The following is a 25010-nucleotide window of genomic DNA, read 5'->3' on the forward strand; positions in this document are numbered from 1 at the left end:
ACCCCAATAGAGTGACGAATAGTAACATATAGTTACTTAAATAAATAAATATCCAAGTGGTGCTATTATGGCAGCTTATTACAGATATTTTGAATGGAATTAACGAGAGTCTAAAGGAGTTTTAAGTGAAGAATAATTGGGGGACTGCTGTCAAAAATTGACAAATATTTTATGGATTCAGTTTTACTATTAGATACCTCAAAGAGAACATGTTCTTATGTATACCTTTTCTCTGCCTGGTTTTAGAAAGAATGTAGGCTGTAGTTATTTATGTCAGTACAATTCAAAATGTCCATATAAATGTTTCAGCTGCTGGTAGAATTATATTTTCAGTGTTGCTGGAAAACTGAATTTACACTTTTGTTGAATCAATACTCAGTTTTGTCCTAAAACATTTCTTTTGTTTTTCTCCCCTGCAGTGTGACAATGCAAAGGGACTTAAAGCCTTTTATGATGCAATAAAATATGGACCTACACACCTAATGGTTTTTGGTGGAGTATGTACAACTGTCACCTCCATCATTGCTGAATCCCTAATAGGATGGAATTTGATCCAGGTAAGGAACAATACCTTGTATATATATTTATGGTGAAGCCTAAAATTGTAGGATATTATTTAGAAAATTAGATATTTTCTTGATTTATAGTTTTCCAGAAGACACAAGTGGATCTCAGGCATGCATGGTCTACTTAAAAAAAAAAACCCTACAGTTTGGTTGGTTGATAAAGAGATTAGTTTTGTGTGGATATATTGTTATTTTCCCCATTATTGTTGATCCTTAACTGACTCATTTTTATTTCACTGAAAGTTGGATTGCATTAAGAACGTTCACATCTGATATGTTCACATTTCTGAAAATATACAATACCTTTATTACTTCAGACAGCCCTTTCGCAATCAATTGTCTTTTATTAAATATGTGCCAATCTCACATAATCACCTTGGAATCAGCCACAATGAATTTGCATTATGTTTTAAGCAACATTGCCTAATCGGCAGTTAAGCCCTGAGCAATTATTTCATTGTTCCTAAGCCCTAAGTCAGCAAACAGTGCTGAGAGAGGATTGACAGTCATTGCATCCATCCGCTTTGTAAGCTATAATCACCTGGAAACTTCTTGGCATGTGCAATTTTGCTGATAAATGTAAGATCTGGAAAATTCCTTTTTCAAATCAGTGCACATCCGACCTGGAGGATTCTGGGAGTAGCAACCCAAGAAAAGAACAATTCCAAGATCAACTGTTGGCCAAGACATATTGTACGAACCCTTATACTGTCGTCAATGGAATTCATTTCCAGGAAAATTGTAGTTCTAAATTACTAGGGAATAAAATACATCTGAATTTATTTTCATGCAAACATGCATAGGGTGATCCCTGCAAGGCAGGATGAAGGAAGACTCGGTTCTCTGGAGATGTTTGGTTAAAGATCCTGTGGTAATTATCTCTTCCAGGTCAGGTTTCCTGCAATCAGACAATGTTATGAATTAATGTAAAAGAGACCTGGAATGGGAGTTGCTTAAGCCTTGGTGATTGATGTGTTATCGATGAATATAGTTGAAATTTGTCATGATGATTTGACAGTGATATTGCTATAGCAATGGAGCCTTAATTGTGTACTAGCACAATTATATTTGATGAGCCATTGAAGGGCAAATCCTGCATACTTAGCAGGCTACAAGTTTACTATCCTTTTCAGTGTAAAAACTGAACACTTAGGGTTTTTTGGTGCACAGTGCAAGAGATGTCTTGTCCATATAACAATATTTTTATAGTATTCCTCACTAGAAAAAAATTGATTCGCAAAAGAAAAGCTTTTAAAAGGCAAAAGGATGTGAGAAAGGTTGTTTTAAAGTATATTGATAACAAGCGGCTGAATCATTTGAGAGAGCAGAAAAACCATTTGGCGAAAACAACTCTGCTGAACTTCAACTTTGAATTGTGTTCTTCATCCAGTCTTTCTATGTCTTCCTTGGGAAGAGTTGTAGTACAGTTATAGCCCCATGAAAGCATGTGTTCAGCAGGGTATTGGCTCCTGAGAGATATTTGTAGACTTTCCCTGAATGTTAGCTTCGTTTCGGGGAACTGTTTCTCTTTTCTTTTACTAATGGACATGTAAGACAAGAATGCTCACAGTATTCTACTCAATTGCTCACCACAAGAAATCTTGTTTCCATTCTTGTGGTCAATCAGCACAAAGACACTGGAAGTACTGAGGAGCCATTTGGCATTCAAAAATGATTTATGAATTAGCAAAACATTATTAACATTATTTGTTTAGCTAAATAACTTCACAGTAACATCATGGCATTGGCAGGGCTATTTTAGACATTGTACCCCAGTTTTGGATCTCTCTTCCATCAGATTGTGCCAGAAACCTTTGTTTCTCCTGCATCACTAAGACATATCTTGCTTTTGTAAGCTTTTGAGGAATAAGTAAGTGTTCAATAGGCCTTTGACTGGTGTTGAAAGTATTATTTTTATTGTATTTTAAACAGTCTGGCTTACTGTGATGAAAAGAGGAGTATAAATCAAATAAAGCACTCTTAAGAAAAACAGCTGCTGCTGCTATTATTGTTGCTGCTATTACTAATAATACTATATTGAAATATTTGCTTGTATTTGTTAGATAGTCTCCAAGAATATTCGTACATCTGCAATCCAAAATTGCAGCTAGTGAAAACAGATATATTTCATCAAAGCTGATTTGAAAAAATGCCAGCAGATGTAATAGCGATGGTGAGGATTTTGGCACATGTTGGGCTCCCAATCCAAACCAGATGTGGGTGCATGCTTTTTCTTAAAAATAAAAAGACCAGGTAGATCTATACATTGTTTGTTAAAGATTTTTACAAGGTCCTGGGTGGTTTTGATGGCCCCAAATTAGAACATCAATGCCTTCTTGGTCTGACAGGACTAACTGTCTTTCAGTGCAGTTCTTTCAGTCCACTGATGGTGGGAAAACTGCAAATAATAGCTGCCTCCAGCATAACATTATTCCCATACCTTTCCTATTGAAAATCTTTACTAACTTTAAGGTGTGAGGGAAAGAGGATCTGTGCCTAACATGTCCTTGAGGGATGTTGTGGGGTATGTTGTATATGGTATATTTGACAAGTGCATATTTTTAAGACTATTTTTAGTTGGAAGAGTTGGTTCGTGGCAGCCTGCTATGAACCCTCATACTTAGTAATGAGGTTGTTTTGTAGGGAATGGCAGAGACATTATGCTTGTAGAGCTATTGCCATGTGGGATGGAACAGAAGCTTAATAAATGTTTATTGGTGACAAACTGCCTTTGAAATTGCCCACAGTTTCAGGAGTGGTTTGATGTTTGGCATGGAGGGCTGCTGTCTGTGATATACAATCTCAGAAACACAAGCTCCTCGGGGCATGGAGAATGATGAGCTGTACACTTCTCAGAAGCCTGGCTGATCCTGAAATGGCTGTTTAGTTCTCTAGCTTATGATGCATTTTTAATGTTTATAATCTATTTTTATGAAATGTTATATATTTAGCTAGGGATGTGAAGGATGTTCTTTGTGCTTCTGAAAATCTAAATCAAAAGGAGCCAGGAATGGGGAGGGTGAGGGGAGAGAAAGCAGAACTGGTTTACAGGAGCTGAGCTTGAAGCAATCAGCAGTCATTTGTGGCCGCTGCTACATCCACCATCACCACCTGCCTATAGAGCACTGCCAGAGGTCCCGAGAAGGAGAGATAGGCAGTAGCATATGTGTGTGTGTGTGTGTGAGTAGACTTTGTGCACTGCAGCTTCTTCAAGAAGGGACTTCTGGCACTGTTGCTTTGAGACAGGCAGACCTCAGAGTTTTGGCAGGGTCTATGGCACTGTTAAATAGGTTGCCTTATGGCTGCATTGTAGCAGTATTACACAGACCCAGTGGGAGTTTCACACTGCTCCAAGCTGGAATAGCTTTCAATCTGAGTGATGCACAGATAGCTGGAAGGTCAGCTGAGAAGTCTTTTAAAAAAGGGCACCCATTCTGTCTCATAGTGGCCTCTTGTGTAAATAGAGGTGCTTCGTAGAGGTTGCTGAATTTTGACAAGGTAACAGTGATATTTCTCTGCTATTGTGCTAACCCCAGTTCATTTTGAAAAATATAGAAGATATATAAGGTTCCTACTGTCAGTTAAACAGCTATTACTTAGTGACAAAATGTGCCTGTCTGCCAGTCTGTAGTAATTCATTAGAATCTGGAAATAACATTGACACGTGGTTGTATGTGTCATAAGGACCTACTTATTCTGTTAAAAATAAATGCCTGTTCTTTTGTGCACAACATCTTTATCATGGCCGATCAACTCTAGCTGAAGCTAACATCAATACTGTTGGATTATTTTGAAAGATAATGGGCTGCATCTTTAGCTATTTACTCAAAGAGCTACAAAGGAGATAAAAGAAGTGTCAGTGTAAAGTGTTCACAATATTTGACCATTTAAAGTAGGAATAGTGGCTTTTTAAGTTACTTTTACAGGTTTGAAAATAATGGTACTAATAGAAGAGGCCATGCTAGCAGGGGGATTCTGGGTATTCCAGTCCAAAAATGCAAAAGATCCAAGCTTTGCTTTTGAATGCATGTTTCATATGTTTATGCATGGACTATTTATTAAATAGTCAGTGGTATTTGCTTAGAACAATATCTGTGCCCCTTGCCCAAAGTATTGGTGGTTGCACCCATTTCCCCTCCTGATAGATCAGTGGTTCCCAACCTTTGGTCCTCCAGTTGTTTTGGACTTGAACTTCCAGAAATCACAGCTAGCTTACTAGCTGTTAGGAACTGTGGGAGCTGAAGTCCAAAACACCTGGAGGACCAAAGGTTGGAAACTACTGTGATAGATGCTCTGGCATGCCCAGCATTTGTGATAATTAGCTGCATCTTGTAGATACCGAAAATGCACATGAATGGATGGGAAATAACCCAACGGACATACTAATAACACAGAGCCAGGTATAACCTGAGGGTGGAGATAAAGCACAGACAGTGTGATGTTTCAAAGCAGTAACATTTTTTTATGGTTAAAGCAGTGAGCTGGAAGTTGTTGTAGGGGCTGAGCAGTGCTCCCTCTGGTTTTACTACTAAGAGGTTTTATCAACAGCCATCAAGTAAAGAAATTTCATCACAGTAGCTCTAGGCTTTAAACAGATAACCCTTTAACACCAATTTAGGAATGCTGCAATTTATGTTATTTTTATGTAATTAAAAAGTGTGTAAGGAAAAGAATAATATTCCTGTTGCAGACATTCAAAACCAGTCTTAAATTGTATTGTCGAAGGCTTTCATGGCCGGAATCACTGGGTTTGTTGTAGGTTTTTTCGGGCTATATGGCCATGCCTCTAGAACATGGCCATATAGCCCGAAAAAACCTACAACAACCCATTCTTAAATTCATTATTGGTATAACTGACATCTACATATTACTTCAACAGCATCATTTAAAAAAAAAAAACAGGTTGCAAAAGCATTAGTTCTCACACAATTTGATCTGCACATTTAGGTTTTAATGTAAGAGGTTTCTGTTTACTTTTACATTCGTGAACAAGCCCCCCCAAAGGGAATTAAGGAGAAAACATGACCTGAATTAAATTTTAAACAATCTACTTAAGTTTTACATGTGTGATCTCTTCACCATTCAGTGCAATTTAATCCTATTTAACTTCCTTCTTATTTAAAAAATATGTCAGTATTAATATCTTAAAATAATTGAATTTTGCCGCTAGGTATTGGCACATCAAAAATAAATTGAAGTTTAAAGCTAAACAGTATAAAATACCATTATCGGTACCATATGGCCCTCTTATCCATGGATTTCCTACCCACAGTTTCATTTACTGTCTCCTGGAAATGTTTGTTGGCCTTTCTGGGTCCTCCAGTGATATTGCTTTATGCTTCAGGCCAAAGTTGTGTCAACATACAGGGTTCAAACTTTTGGGTGTTCTTGTGTATATCTTGGAACAACCTATATATGATAATGATGATTAGGAATCAGGCATGAGAGTAATTTTAACTCCCAAGGTGTTCTTGTGTATATCTTGGAACAACCTATATATGATAATGATCATTAGGAATCAGGCATGAGAGCAATTTTAACTCCCAAGGAGGAAAGCTGAAGGGCTGTGGGATAATGCAGGCCTCCATGTCTGCAGCTGAAGAGGAAGGACTGGTGCAAGAAGTTCCCTTGGTGCCACTGGTAGAAAGTTCTACTATTATTACTGTATCACCCATGGCATCAAAGGCAGGCGCTATTCCAGATATATGCCCCCAAAGCACTATATCCAAAGCTCTTCTGAAAGACCAGGGAAGTACAGCAGTCCTGGAACTGTTTCCATCCCATTATGTTATTTTAAAAAAAAGAAAGGTAGCTGCTCCCACTTTCCCCTCCATCTTCTCTGGCCTTCTACCTAAGCTAATTGGGATGAGCAGGGCCAAGGAAATGACAAATACTGTGCCTTATAATCTATCTCCACACTACCATGCTATAATTGTTTTGTCAATGAGATAATTGAATCAATACAAGAGTATGATGAGACTGTGGGATCCTCTTGTCTCTTACCAGGTGGCATATAGGAACAGTTCTTCTTTAGACAAAAGAGCCAGTGTGCATAGTGGTTTCAGCATTGGACTAGGATGCTGGGAGACCAGGGCTTAAACCCCTGCTTGGCCAAGTAAATGCACTGAGAGGAAAGAATAGGCAACATTCCTCCGAACAAATTCAGTCAATAAATGCCATGATAGATTTGTTGTTGGGTCACCGTAAGTCAGAAATTACTTGAAGGCATGCACCACCAACAACTTGTCCTTTGTATGCCCTCGGGGACATTAGTGGCCATTCTGTGGCCCTGAGGCTGCAGCCTGTTTCTACTCTCAATGATCATTTAAGGCTCCCATTTGAGAGATTTGTCCCTTCCCTGGAAGGATTTAGGTGATGAAGTTGGGGGAAGTGAAGGAGAGAGAGAAAAAGAAAGGGAGAAAATGGGTGTGATTCTCTTATTTTTGTCTGTGGTGCTATCCAGCACTAATTTCACTGCCAGCCCCTAATCCATTACCCTCAAGGAAGTGTCATACTCAGCAGAAGAAAGTTGTTCCATCATGTCTTGAGGCTATTTGTCACCATCCAATGCTCCCTGGCCTCAGATAGGTCAGGAATGCAGAATAGTAGTCCCCTACCATCTATTTTCCTTATATTGTGGCTGTTGTCAGCCACAACACCCACACCTACCTTTTCATGAGGAGTCTGGCTGCTATCGGCCACACAGCAGCCTCACTAAGAAGGTCGGAGAGGGCTTTTTCACTTCTCATCCACCTTAACAAGTAGTCTATTGGCTGGTATCAGCTGCATCAACTTCCCAGGGAGTTAGATGTGAGTGTTGTAGTTCTCACCAGCCATGTTTGGGTGTGTGTGTGTGTGAGAGAGAGTGGATGGATATTAAAGATAACAGTCCAGTGATGTTGAGACATGTTTGGTATAGCTGTGCAGTCAAGATCCAGGACCACCAGATTGAGCCATTCTAGAAGGCCTAGAGTTCATTGAACAGTTCTTTGGTGGTACTATTAGAGAAAGAGGGAAGACGAGAGGTACCCATTTTGTTGTTATTTTCATTCTACTATTTACAGTTGATTATGATTATAGAGTAGGAGTAAGAATCATGTGGCCCTCCACAAACTCTTACCATCATAGCTGGTTGTGGGGAATGCAGGGAAGAGAGAGAGAAGATGCATAGCCGCTCTGAGTTCCCTTCTGGTTGAGAAGGGCGGGTATAGATATGGTAAATAAATAGATAGATAAATTAGAATGGCTTCAGAGGAAGCAACAAAGACAGATGTGTGGAAAACAAGTTTTGTGAGGAAGGACTAGAAGATCTGGATGCCTTTAGCTTGGAGAAGTGAAGACTGAAGTTATGGGGAAACAGACGTAATAATGTAGTTCTGATTTGTGGGGACCTGTCATCGAGTAAAATAAAGAAGTTGAAGTCGGGCGTATTTCAGACCCTGTACTACTTCTGCATCCCATCCAATCATGCCCTGCTTTTGGAAAGTATTGGATAAATGCCTTCCATCATATACATAGTCTATGAAAAATTCAATTTTAGTATTCATTAGTTGATAATTGGTTTTAATTAAGTTGTGAGTAGTTGTCTTTGTTGACTCCAAAGTTAGTATGCTGGGCCTCAATTTGGACTGGTGTCACAGGGAAGAGAATTGTAACCTCCCCCCTTCTCCTTTTCCTGTGTCAGCTGGAAGAAGAATGGGATGGGGAGAAAGTTCCATTGCTACCTTTGGAATTACACATATTTTAATGCTTCTTTTTAGTTCCCAGCCAGCATCATAAACATTCCGATAAGTCCCTCTACCATTCCTATGGTTATCTACTCTACTTGTCTTTAGGCAAGATCTTTTCTCCTGCCTCAATCCCACAACAATCATCATGAACATGGAATGTGTCACCACATCATACCCATGTGTTCTGCATTTCTTTGTTATTCACACATAGCACCTGCTTATTCCTTGTTGTAAAGGCACTTTCCTCCATGCACTTTGTCTATGAAAACTAATGCAACTTACTACATTGTTTCAGTGAGTCTCAAATGTCCTAACTATCGCCTTTGGAACTGTCTTATATTTTTACTTACTACAACAAGGCAGTAATAATTTGGGGGAGGGACCTTATCTCTGGGGTGAGTGGTCCCCATTATTACTTTGACATAAATAGAAAAAAGAGGGATATCTTCAAGATACATGTTAATTATTTATTTAGTATAGTATAAATTTGAGTTACGTGAACTTTTTGAAAATTCTCTTTGCTTATTTGAAGGGCTTCTTTACTAAGTTGTTACAGCTATGAGTTAAAATAATTTTCTGATTTTTTAAAAAAAAAATAGAATGAGAAGAACTGATAGGAATCAGTGATTTAAATTGGTCTTTGTTGCAATCTGATTTTTTTCTTGTTTTAAATGGCCCTGACTTAAATCAATCCACCCAAGGCAGGAATCATTTAAAAAATAAAGTATTGATGTGTAGGCTGAATATGTTTGCTGGCAGCTTGAGGTATGGAAGGAAGTCTAAATGTTTTTGCCCAGACTGATTCAGAGGTTGATTTGGCAGTGCTTTTAAAATGAGAAATGAATTGGGACTCATTGTATTGAGATAAGATCAGGGAATCCTTCTGCCAGTGGAACTGAATACTGTGAAAGTCACTAGAGTAATTTTGCAGCTTCCTCTTAGTATTCCCCAAGAAAAGTCAGAAAAAAGCAGGAAGAGTTTCAAACCTTTCTAAATTAGAAGATGAAACTCCTAGATACTTGAAAGCTTTGTTTTTAGGCGCCCTTTCAGCCAGGGTGAGGATTAAATAACAGTTTCACTACCTACTAGTTGAAATAACATTTTTTTAAAAAAATTGGGTGATGAAGTTCATTGAAATAAATTAACATGCCTTAGCAAATGTAACTGATTTTATATTTAGAGTGGGCTTCCAGGCAAAGGTGTCATCGGTCTGTGAAGATCTTAACAGGATCTTCACTTTTAACAAGGTGTCTCCCTTCCAACCATTATTTCTGTCTAGAATCTATTTGGATTGACGTTTACTACTTTTTATGTTGGTTAGACTATGTGGGAATGTGTTCACTTTCTATCAAAAGCTATCTAGGAATGAGGTGTGGAAATGGTATTATGCTAGACTTGTTTGCCTGTCTCCTGTTTGTTTATTTATTTATAACATTTACATCCCGCCTTTCTCACCCCAAAGGGGACTCAGGGCAGCTTACATAAGTGGCATTATTCCATGCCCATGTGCATTATGACTCTGTACTCATGGCAAGAATGTAGCCAAGGGGAGGGCTTGGGGGGCTTCAGCCCCCCCCCCCCCAAATTCTCATGGCGGTCTGCGAGAAGGCCTTACTGGTACATTATTTAAACTGTTACATTATTCATATCATGATCTGATTACCATGCTCAATATATCCCATATGCATGGGGGTATTGGGGTAACGATACAAAAGGTTTGCTAGGCTAGACCCTCTTTCACTCAGACTCAGCCCCCCCCCTCCCAAATCAAACTCAGCTCCCCCCGAAACAAAATTCTGGCTACAAGACCTGACTCATGGAGTTAAATATTGCTTTTGGGAACTGACTTCCTGGTAATGCTGGATAGTATTTTTTTAAGAAAATTTAGTTACAAAGGTAGTGTTAAAAAGTGAAGCTTCTGATCCCATCCTTTTTGACCCTATGTTTATCCCCCCCCCCTTTTGACCTTACATTTCTGTGTTTTTTCTTTTTCTTTTTTGTTGTGTTTTTGTTTTCTCTTCCTTTATTCTTTTTTCTTTTAGTATAATTCCCTTCTCTCACCTGACCCCTAGTCTCTATCCCATCCCTACACCCCTTCACCCTTTTACCCCAAGACTCACTCCCCCCAAGTTTTTATCATTGTAAATATTGAAAGGCATGTAATATTTTTTTTAAAAGTGAAGCTTCAGCGTTTTTTTTGGGTATTGCCTTGTGGATTCTCACAAACTAAAACAAAGTATTGCACACTTCAGTGCTCTGCATATCCCCTTGTCCCTTCCAATGGTTAGCAGTTCCAGTTTAAGCAAAAAAAAGGAAAAAAAAGAAAAAAAGAAAAGATTCAGATTTGTTCAGTTTCTATAATTTAAGTTTATATTTTGCAAGTGAAGAATGTGAACTTTTTGGTCATAGCTCTGGTCACATTGACCTGAGTTCCACATTTAAGAAAAGGTGGAGTGAGCAAAATGTAGGCTTGCTGGATTTAGTTTTCTTGTCACTAGAACCCCCAAAACCCCCCAACCCAGGGTCAAGTGTCTAAGATAGAGGATCAGAATTAAATAAAAAGATGCTTCTGAATTCATTTTAGGCCTAAGAATTTTGTTTTTTGGTCTAGAACTGAACCACACTTTCGTAGTTCCACACAAAGGCCTTTGGGGTTTCAAAGGCTACTCCAAGCAGTCTTAATTTCTGTCACCCGGTTTCAGTGGAACCAGAAACTCTTGCTGATGTTCTGCAAACCTTTGCACTTTCCTATTACTGCTCCCCTTGATGAAGCAGTTCTATAAAGGGAATGTAAACACTGGGCAAGAGAACACCAAACCATTTTAATTAGCATTGCCCATGAGGTATCTTTCTTGTGGCTGATAACAGTATCCTTTTCTTTCTCTCTTTGGCTCCTAAAATAGTAATTTTAGATACGGCTGTTTTTGATCTTTCTTGCTTTCTTTCAGGAGAGGAGCTGTCTAAAGCATCCATTACTCATTGTTCTCTAACACTATCACTTGTGAGACGTACAGGTTTCTAAATTGCCACTGAACTGAAACAATGCCACACAAAGTAATTAGCTGCCTTGTGAAAACAAGTACTTAGAAACGAATGTTGTTCTGACTCTTGAGGTTTTGGTAGGCATAAATGGACAGGTGGTCAAAGTAGTTTGGCGGCATGTCATGAAAATAAAACACAAGGAAGAGGCTTGAAAACAAATTGTACAATCTGTTCTCTTGCACAAATGCTATAGACTTGAAGAAACATGATTTGATTACACCAAAAGTATTGTCTAAAATGGCAGATTGTTATGCAGTGACACTCATATATAGATGCCATTGTTCTTGTTGCACTTCAGCCAAAGAGTGCATTACCAGATGACAGCCAAATTATATAATTGTGCTGTTCCTCTACTTAACTGTATGTATGTATGTATGTATGTATGTATGTGTGTGTGTGTTATAAACATTCTCAAGAAGGTTATATGTAATCTTTTAATTACATTTAACGTTTTTAACTTTATAAACTATTTAATTAGTTTTGATGTAGCTGTAACATTTATATTTGTGTGGTATGAACAGTTATAAACATGGTCATAATTTTTACTAGAACATGAAACAATCCCTTTTTGAGCTGCAATTTGGAAGATTTCAGGAGCTACACACACTAGGAAAATAAATTGCACATTGCTTCTAATGTACACTTTGAGTCCAGGTTATCTAAAACTGGTATCTCCCTTTATGAGCCCATCACATCTCTTAAGATATTCTGAAGAGGTCCTTCCTTCTGTGCCACCATCTTCTCAGGCTCATTTGGTAGCTATTGTACCAATGAGAGGGCCTTCTTGGAGGCTGCTTTTAGACTTTGAAATCCCCTCCCTAGAGAGACCTGGAGGCCCCATCCTTACTCTCCTCCCACCAGGAAATCAAAAACTTTTTTATGATGTCAATTTAGAAAATGACTGGGATGGCCTTTTAATGCTGTCTGGTGCTGTTCTCAAGAAGGTTATATGCAATCTTTTAATTACATTGAATGTTTTTAACTTTATAAAGTATTTAATTAGTTTTGAAGTAGCTGTAACATTTGTATTTTGGGGGGAGTTTAGCACAGTTTTAATCTGTGTTGTTTTTAAAATGTTGCTGGCTGTTTTGAGTTCCATTATTGAGAAAATTGTTATAAATGAATTGCTATTTAATCCTGAAAATATCCGACAATGGGTCACTAAACTTAACTTTCCCCTCAAAGTACATCTATATCAGCTGCCAAAATATGTCATTGCACTTGTGTGTCACCTTTAAAACCAATGACAGTGTTCTATCATGAAAGATAGAGAGGCATGGGAGTATAAATTAATGCTTTTTTATCATTAATATCATGTACACTTGCTACACCTTTAAAACTGATTTTTTTTTTAAAAATTGCAGGTTATTTATAAACCCTTACTCTAAACATTCTCTAATTATACAATGCAACTTTAATGCCACAAGTCAATACTGCACCTTTGTGCATATGTATTCCTCCCAATTTATTCATGCTAATATTCATAGAGGCTTCCTATATCTGTTAAAGTTCACTTGTGTTTGCATGCTGTAAATTAATTTAAAAAGCTTTACACTATTGTCATTATGGGTATAAAAAGGTAAGTAGATGGCACTGAAATGCTCATAATTTGTACCATGTCACCCCAGGTTTGTGCCCTAAAGTGGTCATTAAGAAATCTGGGTACAATATAAACATGTGGAAAGGTGTTGCCAGAAGGGCATATTTAATTTAGATGTATGCAGTGCCGTTCATCTAAATCAGGGGTCCTCAAACTACAGCCCGAGGACTGGATACGGCCCCCCAAGGTCATTTAACCGGCCCTCGCTCACGGTCAACCTAAGTCTGAAACAACTTGAAAGCACACAACAACAACAACAACAACAACAACAACAACAATCTTATCTCATCAGCCAAAAGCAGGCCCACACTTCCCACTGAAATACTAATAAGGTTATATTTGTTAAAATTGTTCTTAATGTTAATTATTGTATTGTTTTAAAGTGTTTTTGCACTACAAATAAGATATGTGCAGTGTGCATAGGAATTCATTCATGTTTTTTTTTCAAATTATAATCCAGCCCTCCAAAAGTTTGAGGGACTGTGACCTGGCCCTCTGTTTAAAAAGTTTGAGGACCCCTGATCTAAGGAGTTGTGTATAGCTTGGTCCCACCACTACTGAATGTATTTGCTGTCCTAGAATCAGGTGCAGCAATTTAAGTTTGCTTTTTAAGCAGAGTCTTGGACAGTCCCTGAAGGTATATGAAATTCAAAAGAGAAGATTGTCAGTTAGTACAAGAATGCTAGATATGTCACAACAAATAAACATTGCAGACATACTGTTGACATTAGAAGTGAATGAAAGGTCTTGTGGCAATTGTTCTGTTTTCTGCCTAGGAATGGTGAGTCTGTACTGAAATGGCATATTTGCTCCATTATTAATAGTTTCATGCAGGAAAATCAGAATTACCAGCAATCCGGATATTCAGGACGGCCTCAAAAGAGAAAGAAGTAAATGCTTGGGTGCTTGGTTGGTTTATACATAGAAGGTTCTAGTGCCAGTTTATGTGTCAAAAGATTTTCATTTCAAATCTGGGAGATGTCCCTCTGAGGTCTTTCCATCTGCTACCTCTTCTTCCACACAATGTGTGTATTTCAACTAAAGAGTGGTTGGACTGAAGCGTGAAAGAAAGGCAAGAGCAATGCCTACATTTAAAAATAAAATAAAATCTATAGTCTTCTTTCATGGTCTTGAAATGTCATGGGACCAGTCCAGTATGGGTTTGGGACTCTACTGATGTACATGTTATACTTCCAGTAGGAGTAACAACCCATAAGTATGGTAGTCAGGAAACAAAGTTTCTGCCTGGTCTTGTTTTCCCTTTATATATCAATCTACCAGTTTTTTCCTGTGCTTAAAAACTGAGATACCTAGTGCTGCCCTGTCTCGTTCTTTACACACACACACACACACACACACACACACACACACACACACACAAACACACAGAACAACACAAAAACCTAGGAGATGTTTTTGCAACATATAAGCAAAATAGACATAAAACCCTGCAAAACACTGTAGATAATATGAATGGCTTATTCAGTCTTATTGAATAAAACTGTAAGTGTCCTACACATTTCAAGCCAAGCTTTTGTCTGGGAGGAATCTATATCGTCATCCATATACAATGACTGCAATAGTTATCTGTAACAAAATTTAGATCCATTCATCTTCTGAGAATGAGAGTATAGATTTCTGCTCTTAGAAGAAGCCTGTTTGTCAAAGCAAGGGTGCACAAAATCGGTTCTTTTTATTTCTCTGTGTATTTTCACCTTTTGCCAAGCTGGCTTCATGTTTAGGATGCTAACGTGTAAATATGGATATAATTTCCCTGTCCCTTTACATCTCAAAATCATTGTCATATAATCATATCCATATTATTATGTGTGACTGGCTAAATTTGACAAAATTTTGCACATCCTCTATTAGTCCTTTCTTGCTTTGGAGTTACAAATATATTCTCAGTCCTGTTGTCTATTGGGATCATTTTTCAAAAAGAGTGAAAATATAGTTTTCATCATGGTAGTGGAAAATCATGGCATTTCATGCCCTTTGAAACACACAGGGAACTCATTTCTTAGATCATAAATTATTCATTGTATCTGGTTTCAGGGAGAGTGATTTGGTCTATATTTCTCAACATCATTTTGAGATGATGCTCACTGTGAGCGGGCAATAAACACAATTCCTTGCTCACAGTCACCTCATCACTGGCATATTATCGGAGCTTATTAACTATGATAATTGGGCTATTGCCCCCCCCCCCTTTGCCCCTGGCGGCTGATGACCTTGAGCTGACTTTGATCTGACCAGCCTCCTCCTCGTGTGTCAGGGAGATGGAAAGGACACGTAGCTTCTCCAACAGCTGAGCATCTTAGGCCTTGGAATCTGCATATTTTTTATTCCAGCTGACCTGGTTTGGAGTTTGGCACTTCAGTCACCTATGCCTTCTCCCATTCTTGATTGTAAGATGGACTCTGGAAACAGGCCTGGGAGCATGTACTTTTAAGTCATGTAATTCATTCTTGCAGAAAAAAACTGGCTTTCGTGATGTAGGATGATAGAAGTAAAAGTGTCAGAATACTCAGCTGAAGCATAACTGAATCATTTTTCAGAAATGTGTGGCACAAAAGCTCAGTGGATATCTGAAGGAAAGGGGGAATGGTGGCCATTATTGTTTCACATTCCTTATAGATTCAAGCAGATAAGATCAAGTAGTGTAATAATTTTTGTATTATTCTTATAATGAGAATCTGATATTCAAATATATAAAGATTGTATATTTGAAGACAAATCAGGTAATGACATCTAGGAAATGCAAAGGGTTTTTTTGCTCTATTATATGTATAATTAGAAATAAATCTACCACTGTTGTAATATATTAATCTGAAGTCTGCATATTGATAATTGTCTATTGATACTTTTTTCTGACAGTCTTTTTTGTTGAAGAGCAGGATAAACATTCTTTAAATATACAAAAATTGTATAGTAGGTAATACATAAATATATGTTTTTAATTATTGCTGCTCTTGTTTTTGCTTTAAAAAATATTACTATGATCAACTGTGAACTGTCCTGAGTCGCCTGTGGGCTGAGAGGGACGGTATATAAATGCAGCAAATAAATAATAAATAAATCATCTAGGTCAAAGGTTTGGCATTAAGATCCACTAATGGCAAATTCATTTTTGATATGCCATCCACTTAGAAACGCTTCCACATAATATTGTTTTTGGTAAGGGGCCTTCTTGCTTGCTCAACCTTTAAAGTTTTGCAATAGCTTTAAATATTTGATTTGAAATATTGTTATCAAATATTATTCAAGTCTCCACCGACCTTTCAGTTAGCAGTCTTGCCATCAAAAGGGTTTAACCCATTGCACCACCGAGGGCTCCTATCCGGGGAGCAGTGTGAGCTCCCATCTGTCAGCTCCAGCTTCTCATCAAGGGATGTGAGAGAAGCCTCCCATAGGAGGGTAAAACATCTGGGGATCCTCTGGGCAACATCCTTGCATACAACCAATTCTCTCACAACAGAAGTGACTTGCAGTTTCTCTAGTTGTTCCTGACACGAAAAATAAAATAAAATTCAAGCCTCCACTTTGATAATAGTTGATCAATGTATTTTCACCACATTCCAATTATAATAGCTTTCAACATGTGTTTGTGGTTTCTTCCCTTTCTGGTGGTGTTGCATTTAAAAAAAATATTATGCTAATTTAATGTTTTATTAATGTTATTACTGTTTGTTGTAATTGTGCATTCACTATTAGGCTCACAAGTAGGATAAATATAAAATAAATATAAACAATAATTAAATAAACCAAATGGGAATTGAACACAAATATACCTAGTGCCATGTTGCTTGAAGAATTCTGGAAGTAACTTTTCTAAGGTCTGATCTCCACCTAACATGGCTTAAGGAAGTGGCCTGCCTATTCATTTGGTCTAGTCCCTATTTGACTAGGAATTTACTGTTAGAGAATTCTCCCAAAATTAGCAGAGCATCCAAAAATACAAGCAGGATACTTAATTGAGAAGCCAGCTCACAGCAAGCAGAAGGTGAAGTGTTGTGGCTGCAAAAGAATTCTCGAGCTTAGGAGGCAAAGATGCAGAGTTCAATCTTTAAAGTTTCAAAAAAAGTTTATGTAAAAGTTTATGTAAAAAACTACATTTGTTCAAACATACAAAATAGAGAGATGTCTGCATGCAAAAGTGAAAATAGCAGGAGTAGAACATGAGATTTCAGTTGGAAAATGGGGAGAGAAAGACAGATAACATATAGATACATTAATAGACATTTTGAAGTGTGTGTGTGTGTGTGGGGGGGGGGAGGGATTCCCCCAGCCTAGCCTAATGCTAACTAATTGTCCTTATTGAGGACTGTAGACTTGAGCAGTGTGAGGTTGACTTCCAACATTTACAACTTGTCATATGAGATCTTAACCTTGACAGCCATCAGCAACCTGGTATGACAGGTGATTATAGGAACCACATTCTCTTCTCATAACCCTAAAATTGCTTTGGAAACACCACAGCCCAAGGCTGACTCTTCCCCAAACTGGAATGAAAACTTAGAGTGAATAAGCTTTTTATTTGATATGTCCCCTTTTGGTCGCTGGGCATTTTCTGATCTTTTTCTTTATGGTGTTGTAACATACCTCCCCCGCTTGTTTTAGCAGCAACTATTTTCTCTACCTAAAGCTCAAGCTGTTTTTGAACTGCTTAGGTCAACAGTAAGCTGGGCTGACAGTCAGAAGCTCACATTGACCCGGGGCTTCTAACTGGCAACCTTTTGGTTGGTAGATCTTATCATTGCTGGTGATTTACCAGCTGTGCTAAAGCCCAGCCCAATTTTAAGGCAAAGGAATGATCTTCTAGCACCAATTTCACCAAAAAGTCTATGCGTCAGATTAGAGCTGGGGGTGGGAGAGTCCATCCTCTGCTGTAGTTGCCTTGGGGTGGTTCTGCAGTAGAGGGGGTCCCTGTGGGGGACTGTGCCAGTGAGGCTGGCAACACAGTTCATGGTGGCCTGGGGCCTTGAGAAGCTGGTGGGCTTCCTCCTGCGACAGGGCCTTGGTGCAGAGCTGGAACCACTGTCGGTGGAGCCTCTCATGCAGGCCACCAGATCAGCGCCTGCCAAGGGAATGAGGCAGGGGTGGGTGGGGGTCAAGGGATCAAAGGGGCACCGTGTAATGATGGAGGGCCGCATCTGGCCCACGGGTAGTCTACAGTGTAGGAAATTGGTTTCCTTCCATTATGTCTTGCATTGAGATAGGCAGATTAGTTTAGAAAGGTACATGCCATTTCCAGCTTCATTAAATGTTTGAAATGGTTACAATAGATTTTTTTATTATATGAGTCTAATTACTCAATGTGAGACCTCCATGTAATGGATCACAATGAAACATTTTTTCAAAACACAGTAAGGTAGCTTCCTGAACTTAAGTTAAAAATAGCAGTTCTGTAAGAGCAGCATAATAATAGTGTCACATGAACGAGAATAAAACAAATCAGAAAATGTAACTTTCACAAATATGTATTCAATTCAGGGATGCAACACTGTAAAATATGAATACTTCCACAGAAGTAAATTTCATTTAAGGCTTCCAAATTGTGAGTGTGGGTGTATTGTTGAGATCTGAGAACATTTTAATGCAAATTGAGAGGATTAACTGTTACACCTTTTATGCTCAGTTATTATTGGGTTGTGAATGAAAGCATGCTTTTTTTCAAGATTAATTCTGACATGTTTACACTTGTTACTGTTTTGGAGAATGAAGAAACAATATGACCTCAGCAGCTAAATTTGTGAAAAGTTACAAAGCACTCAGCTCTTATTGTAAAAGTATATTGGAAATGGCAGCGGCTTTGTGCTTAATAAATGTACCTTGATATCTATTCTAAAAGTGAAATGTGATGGCGCATAAGGCAACACACTGGGGCATAAAAAAGCTTTCCAGTTTTAACGCTTTCAGGTGATCTCAATAATGTTTTTGAAAATGGCCAGCTACTTTGATTTCCTTTGAAACATAGGAACATAATCTGTTGGAATAAGGTACTGCTTATATTTCCTGTCTGAGAAGTTTGAAAGGTTGACACTGAGATGTGTAAAACAGAATGCCCTTTGGTTCATGAAAATATTTAGATTCTGCTAATATTCATTTTGAAATTTAATGAGAGTCAAGTAAATGGCTTGGAAATTAACAGAAACTGGATAAATGCCAAATTTATTATTATTATTATTATTATTATTATTATTATTAACTTAGGCTTGGGTAACCACGGAAAAATTTGGTTCTACACTCGTTTTGTTTTTAGGGGGCCCTTGCGTTTCGTTTTTTTTAAGAATTCCGAAATTTTCCTTTTAAAAATTTTGAAATATACAAAATTTCGTGAAATTACGAATCGATTTGTTAATGACGGACGCGATTGCGCAATATGCTAAAAAAAAACCTCCAAATGGGACAGGGGGAACTTCTGAAGTTTCCCTCTCCCTCTGTTGTTGACTGTTGGTGTGATAAAACAAACAACAACTATATTATATTATATTATATTATATTATTATAATAATATTATATTATATTGTTGTATATTATATTATTATATTATATTATTGTATATTATATTATATTATTATATATATATAATATTATATTATAATAATATTATATTATATATTATATTATTATATTATATTATATTATATTTTATACTAGCTGTACCTGGCAACGCATTCCTGTGGCATAGAGTGAGGGTATGAAAAATAAATTAATGAGAAATTTTGGGCAAGAAGGATGCCAGGAGAAAGAGGAGGGAGGGGGGAATGTGGGATTTGCCAGCTGGAAGGAAGGAAGGAAAGAAGGAAGGAAGGTAGCCCTGTGCAGCCCAGAGTGAGGCAAGAAGAAGCATGAGGAAAGAGGAGGGAAGCAGCAGAGCAAAGGGACCGGAAGTGGGGTAAATGTGAGATTGTAAAACTTGCACCAGACATACGAAAATAATTACGAAATAATTACGAAATAATTATGAAATAATTACGAAATAACTACGAAAATTGGAAAAATTGTTTCGATTCTTAATTACTCCTCACACTATTCCTGCATGGCTCAATATTGGATCGTAAGCTAATTTAAATACGAATTAATAACGAATGAAATTAATGAACTGGATCGCCCAAGCCTAATATTTATACCCCGCTCTTCTCACCCCGAAGGGGACTCAGAATGGCTTACAGATTATGGCAAAATTCAATGCCTCATTATACATACAAATAATAAATATAATTTATCAAATTATAAAACAGTTAAAACATACTAATGCAATGAGTGCTGGATAAAGACTCTGGGAGATCATGGTTTTAATCCCCATTCAGTTGTGGAAACAGACTGGTTGACTTTGGGCAAGTCACATTCTCTCAGCCTGAGAAGATTTTCTAGTAAATCTTTAGTTTTCTGAGGGCATTATAAAAACAGTGTTAGAGAAAACATTGCCATCCACATTTCAAATTGTAACATCAATGACGTATACATGTAATGAACTAATAAACATCCATGTGAAAAGGAATGGTAAACGAAATCAGGCTGCATTTTTAGATACCAAACCATGTCTTCTAAGCAATCATATCTGGCGTTAATCTCAAAACTGCAGCTATCACACATTCGGTGACACCCCAAAATGTTCTTAGAATTTTTGATTGAAGCTTTTCAGGACTTCCATTAAAATGTGACACTGATCTCATGAAATGTGCATGGTCTTAAGAGGTAGGAGGCAGGATTAAATGGATTTAGCATTATTTGGTATGATACAGTTTCCAAAATGAACCTAGGGCTCTTGAGATAAACGAAGCAATCAGCCATTGCATACTCATGACGGCTGCTTACCCGATATTTAATTTGTATAATTCAGTTGTTACTTAGCTTTATCTCCATGTTTATTCAAAACACATAGGTTCTTTTATTAGCAAATAACAAAATTAAAGGGGAAGACTGTAGTTTTATGTTAGAAAAAGTGAGATTTACTTTGGGATTGAAGAAAAAATATCTATAGAAGATTAATTCCATAGAATCGCAAAGTAGGAAGAGACTACAAGAGGCATTCCTCCAACTCCCTGTCATGCAAACATCTATATAAATAAAATGTAATGGTCATTTGTGGGATTAATATAACTCAAAAACCACTGGATGAATTGACACCAAGTGACCATCACGCATAAAAACACTGAAAAACACAGCAGAAGAGACTTAAAAGGCCAAAAAACAAAAATACATAACAAAACCACATATATACACAAACACACATCTACACATATATACACACACAAAACACATATAAATAGACTGGGCCACAGCAACGCATGGCAGGGGATGGCTAGTATATAATAAAAGCCCTCTTGACAGATTGCCATCCAGCCCTTGCTTTGTTTCAGTGTTCCCTATAGGATCAGGGGATGCTGGGTGGGAGACTCCATTGTTCCATCTTTTATCTCTCACTGAGTATACACCTCCAGGATATCATTTAGCATTCTGCAAGCCAAAACAAGACCTGAGCTAGGCTATTGTGATTTGCGTGACCCGGAAGTCTCTCATTCATAGGTTTCCTGCAAATTCAAGCCAATTTGATGTCAGTTAACAACAAAAAAAATCCATAATGTGAGACAGAAAAGTGGATTTGAGAAAGAGGAAATGTTGACTGAAATTATAATTTATTAAGGTACTTTTGCTCGTCAATATTACTTCTTCCCTTGCACTCATACCTGCCACTTTCCCGAAAAAGATTCAGATTTGGACAGGATCACTAAATATGGGTAAGCTTTCCCCTTGGCACCTCTTTGGCATGAGGCTATAGTGGTCTTCTCAATTTCTCTTTGGAAATAATTCCCTTGGAGCTTCTCCTATCAGTGAAGGAGACAACCAAAACAGCCACAGATCCGATAAAGGTTAAAGGCAGCACGCAGCAGAAATGGCTAAGGTGTGCCCACCTTTTAAAGGGCTTTCCCAAGCCTCAGATGTACATAAGGAAGGGATAATCTCATCCTCTTGATTTGGGGAATATGCCTAAAATGGTTCTGGGGTGTATTGGAAACTACCTGGGTATTACAGCTTTGACTTTGCCAGGACTAAGACAATAATGAATGATTTGCCTTGATTTGATCTGATTTACTGTGCTTTCTCTATTGCCTGACCTATTTGACTCAGTCTGCACTCAGATCTGTCCAGCATAGTTCACTTTTCCCGTCTTGAGTCTTTTGATCCCCAATAACTAGAATAAGTACACATCTTATTCCAGTTTTCTTGTCTTCTGTGAGGAAAGGCATCTACCATTTCTAAACAGTTTGGGTTACACCTTTTTGGGTAAAATCATTTAATATTGCTATTAGATAGAATATATAAAGTAAATTTAGTGTTTGGTAATTGTATTGAATCAAGAAGGTAAAATATGTCAATAATCTAGGTCTGCTTTAGAGTATTATTGCAAAGCCCAACAAAATATTCTTGGTGTCTTGGTTTTTAGGCTTGTTCCTTGGGTTATTTGGGGTACTAATTTAGAAGATTGCATTGGACAGACTACATCATCTCTAGTTTCTTGGATATGCTTCTCATGATTTTCTATGGGCGAGCAAATTGTGACTGGTAGATGGCATATGTTCTGCATCTCAAAAACTAAAGCTGATAGGGGAATTCTGTTGACATTTTTAGAATCAGCAGGTTAAATATACGCAGAGACAGGGCTACCATTTGTCTGATATTTGTAGGCTGTGATCTCAACTTGCTTTCCTGTCACTGTGTAGTTGGCAAAAATTCTAAATTATGTTTCTTCATATTTGTCCTGTTGGGAATATGTGGCATGATTACATTTGTCAGTGAAAACATTTTTTTTTTGCATATGGAAAATTAGAACCTTTGGCTGATCCTACAAGTTAGCTTTTTTTGGCAAACATGTCCTTTGGGGAGCACTTACTAGTTGTGCTGACATCCCTATTCATTTTTTATTTATTAAAATCCTGGATTGGAATTCATAATTTGTATTCACCAAAATGTAAACATCTGGGGACACTTATTGGACAATTACCAACATAATGTTTCATTTATTAATCTTGCTTCCAAATCTTTCCATTCCTATAAGGTTTTTATGGATTCTTATTTGCACTAGCAGTAAAAGATTGCTAAGGTACAGTCCCTTCAAAAGGATTCTTTCTCTCCTTTGCTCCTTTATAAAGCATCCTCTCCACAAAACTACTGCATTGTTGTCTTTTTTCTTTTCAAATAGTGATACTATATCTAATTATCTCCTTCCCCTTGCTAACTTCTATGCCATTCACATCGCTCTTCAACTATTTCTGTTAGTGTCAGCTTTGCTGTCATGTTGAGATAGAAAATAGAGGTGACCCCATAGTCCTTTACATTGTATATGAAGTATTATTGTGGATGCACCATTTAAGGCAGGTAGATCTACAGATGCTAACCAGGAGTGTGTTTTATATAGTCAGGTCAAATGTTATCAAACAAAGTGAAGGAAGACACTGGTTTGTAAGATATATGTGCAATACACTTGTTGCCAAAAGCCATCTTTGCCTAGGTAGCTGGTTCTTTTAAATTATCTGGAACAAACATTTGTCCCAGCTTTAGGAATACAAAAATAAGAGCTTAATAGACACCAGATATGGTTTTCAATTGCTATTCATGTAACATTTATCAAGACATTTATCAAGTACATCAGGAGGCCCCCAAGCACACTCCATTCATTCAGTATACTCGCACAATTTGACCCTTCTCTGTAGGTGATCAGTCTTACAGCAAGAGTAATGGGAGCCCAGTTGTAACTATCTGGAGCACACCTTAGCCATGGAAAGTGTCTTCTACTTATAGTAGTTGTTTGCATGGCATTTGGTAATCAGCCATCCTTTATATCTTCAATCCTTTACACTGTTCCCAACAGTGAGGTATTAGGAGATAGAGAGTTCTCTGGAAGAGTGAGCTCTTTGGAAGCCAGCAGATTCAGACTTTTGAGAATGGCTTTGGTTTCTACCGCCATTTTCTCATGCATTGCACATCTTCAATTTTTGTAGGTCTTCTCAGCCTCTATAGCAGTGGTTCTTAGCCTATGAGTCTCCAGGTGTTTTTGGCCTACAACTCCCAGAAATCCCAGCCAGTTTACCAGCTGTCAGGATTTCTGGGAGTTGAAAGCCAAAACATCTGGGAACCCACAGGTTGAGAACCATTGCTCTTTAGGGTCTTTAACAGGAATCCCCCATAGATTCACAACATACTTATAGCCTGAAACAATCTGGACTATTGAGAGATGATTGTATATAGGCTAGCAAATCATTTTGGGTCTGGCCCAATCTTGCTTGTGCTACATAAAGTGGTGGCATGCTATAAGGAGCACTGGCCCAGTCCAGCACACCATGGGGCTGGAGGTGTAGCACACCTGGTAAATCATCAGCAATTTTAAGATCTATCACCCAATAGGTTGCAAGTTTGAAGCTCTGGGTTGGCATGAATGGCCAACTGTCAGCCCTAGCTCATTGTTTACCTAAGCAATTCGAAAACAGCTTTAGCTGTGATTAAAGAAATTAGGTACCGCTTTTTTTTAGAAGGAAAAAAAGGAAGATCAGATAATGCTTGGCGACCAAAAGGAAGGAGGAAGTCCTGACGGCTCTTTGTCACAGAGGATGGAGTAACAGCACCCCCTGGACTCAAGCCCAATCTTCCATGGCATCTCCTGTTCTGTCCTGTCTGTCTGTGTATTGTCTATACAAAGCAGCATTGAATGTTTGCCGTGTGTATGTACTGTGATCCACCCTGAGTCCCCTTTGGGGTGAGAAGGGTGGAATATAAATAAAGTGTTGTTGTTGTTGTTGTTGTTGTTGTTGTTATTGTTATGCATAAAGCTGCCAGTTCTGCTACATTTTGGAGTAGTTTTTGGCTCTGAGGGTTTTCTTAATAAAAAAACAACAACCCCCAAATCTTAAAAGGGAAGATTGTGAAACTTGTCAGGAAGCTTCATGGATTATAAAAGTGGAGTTGTGCAACCATTTTCTGCACTGAAACCCAGACTATTCTGCATATTTTAGGAGGGCAGATATGAATACTGGTGAGAGATGTATTAAAGTCAGAGCTACTGATCCATTT

General features: G+C 37.9%; 1 protein-coding gene across 2 annotated transcripts in view; it reads left to right on the top strand.

Annotated features, from left to right (window-relative positions):
• Positions 1-25010, top strand: part of GABBR2 (gamma-aminobutyric acid type B receptor subunit 2) — a 418186-nt gene that overhangs the window by 59767 nt on the left and 333409 nt on the right. For both annotated transcript variants that reach the window (XM_060774637.2, XM_060774638.2), the window contains exon 2: positions 420-557. In XM_060774637.2, the coding sequence (XP_060630620.2) occupies positions 420-557 (138 nt within the window). The remainder of the gene's footprint in view (positions 1-419; positions 558-25010) is intronic.

This window comes from Anolis sagrei, chromosome 4, assembly GCF_037176765.1.
Source record: "Anolis sagrei isolate rAnoSag1 chromosome 4, rAnoSag1.mat, whole genome shotgun sequence".
Taxonomy (NCBI): Eukaryota; Metazoa; Chordata; class Lepidosauria; order Squamata; family Dactyloidae; genus Anolis; species Anolis sagrei.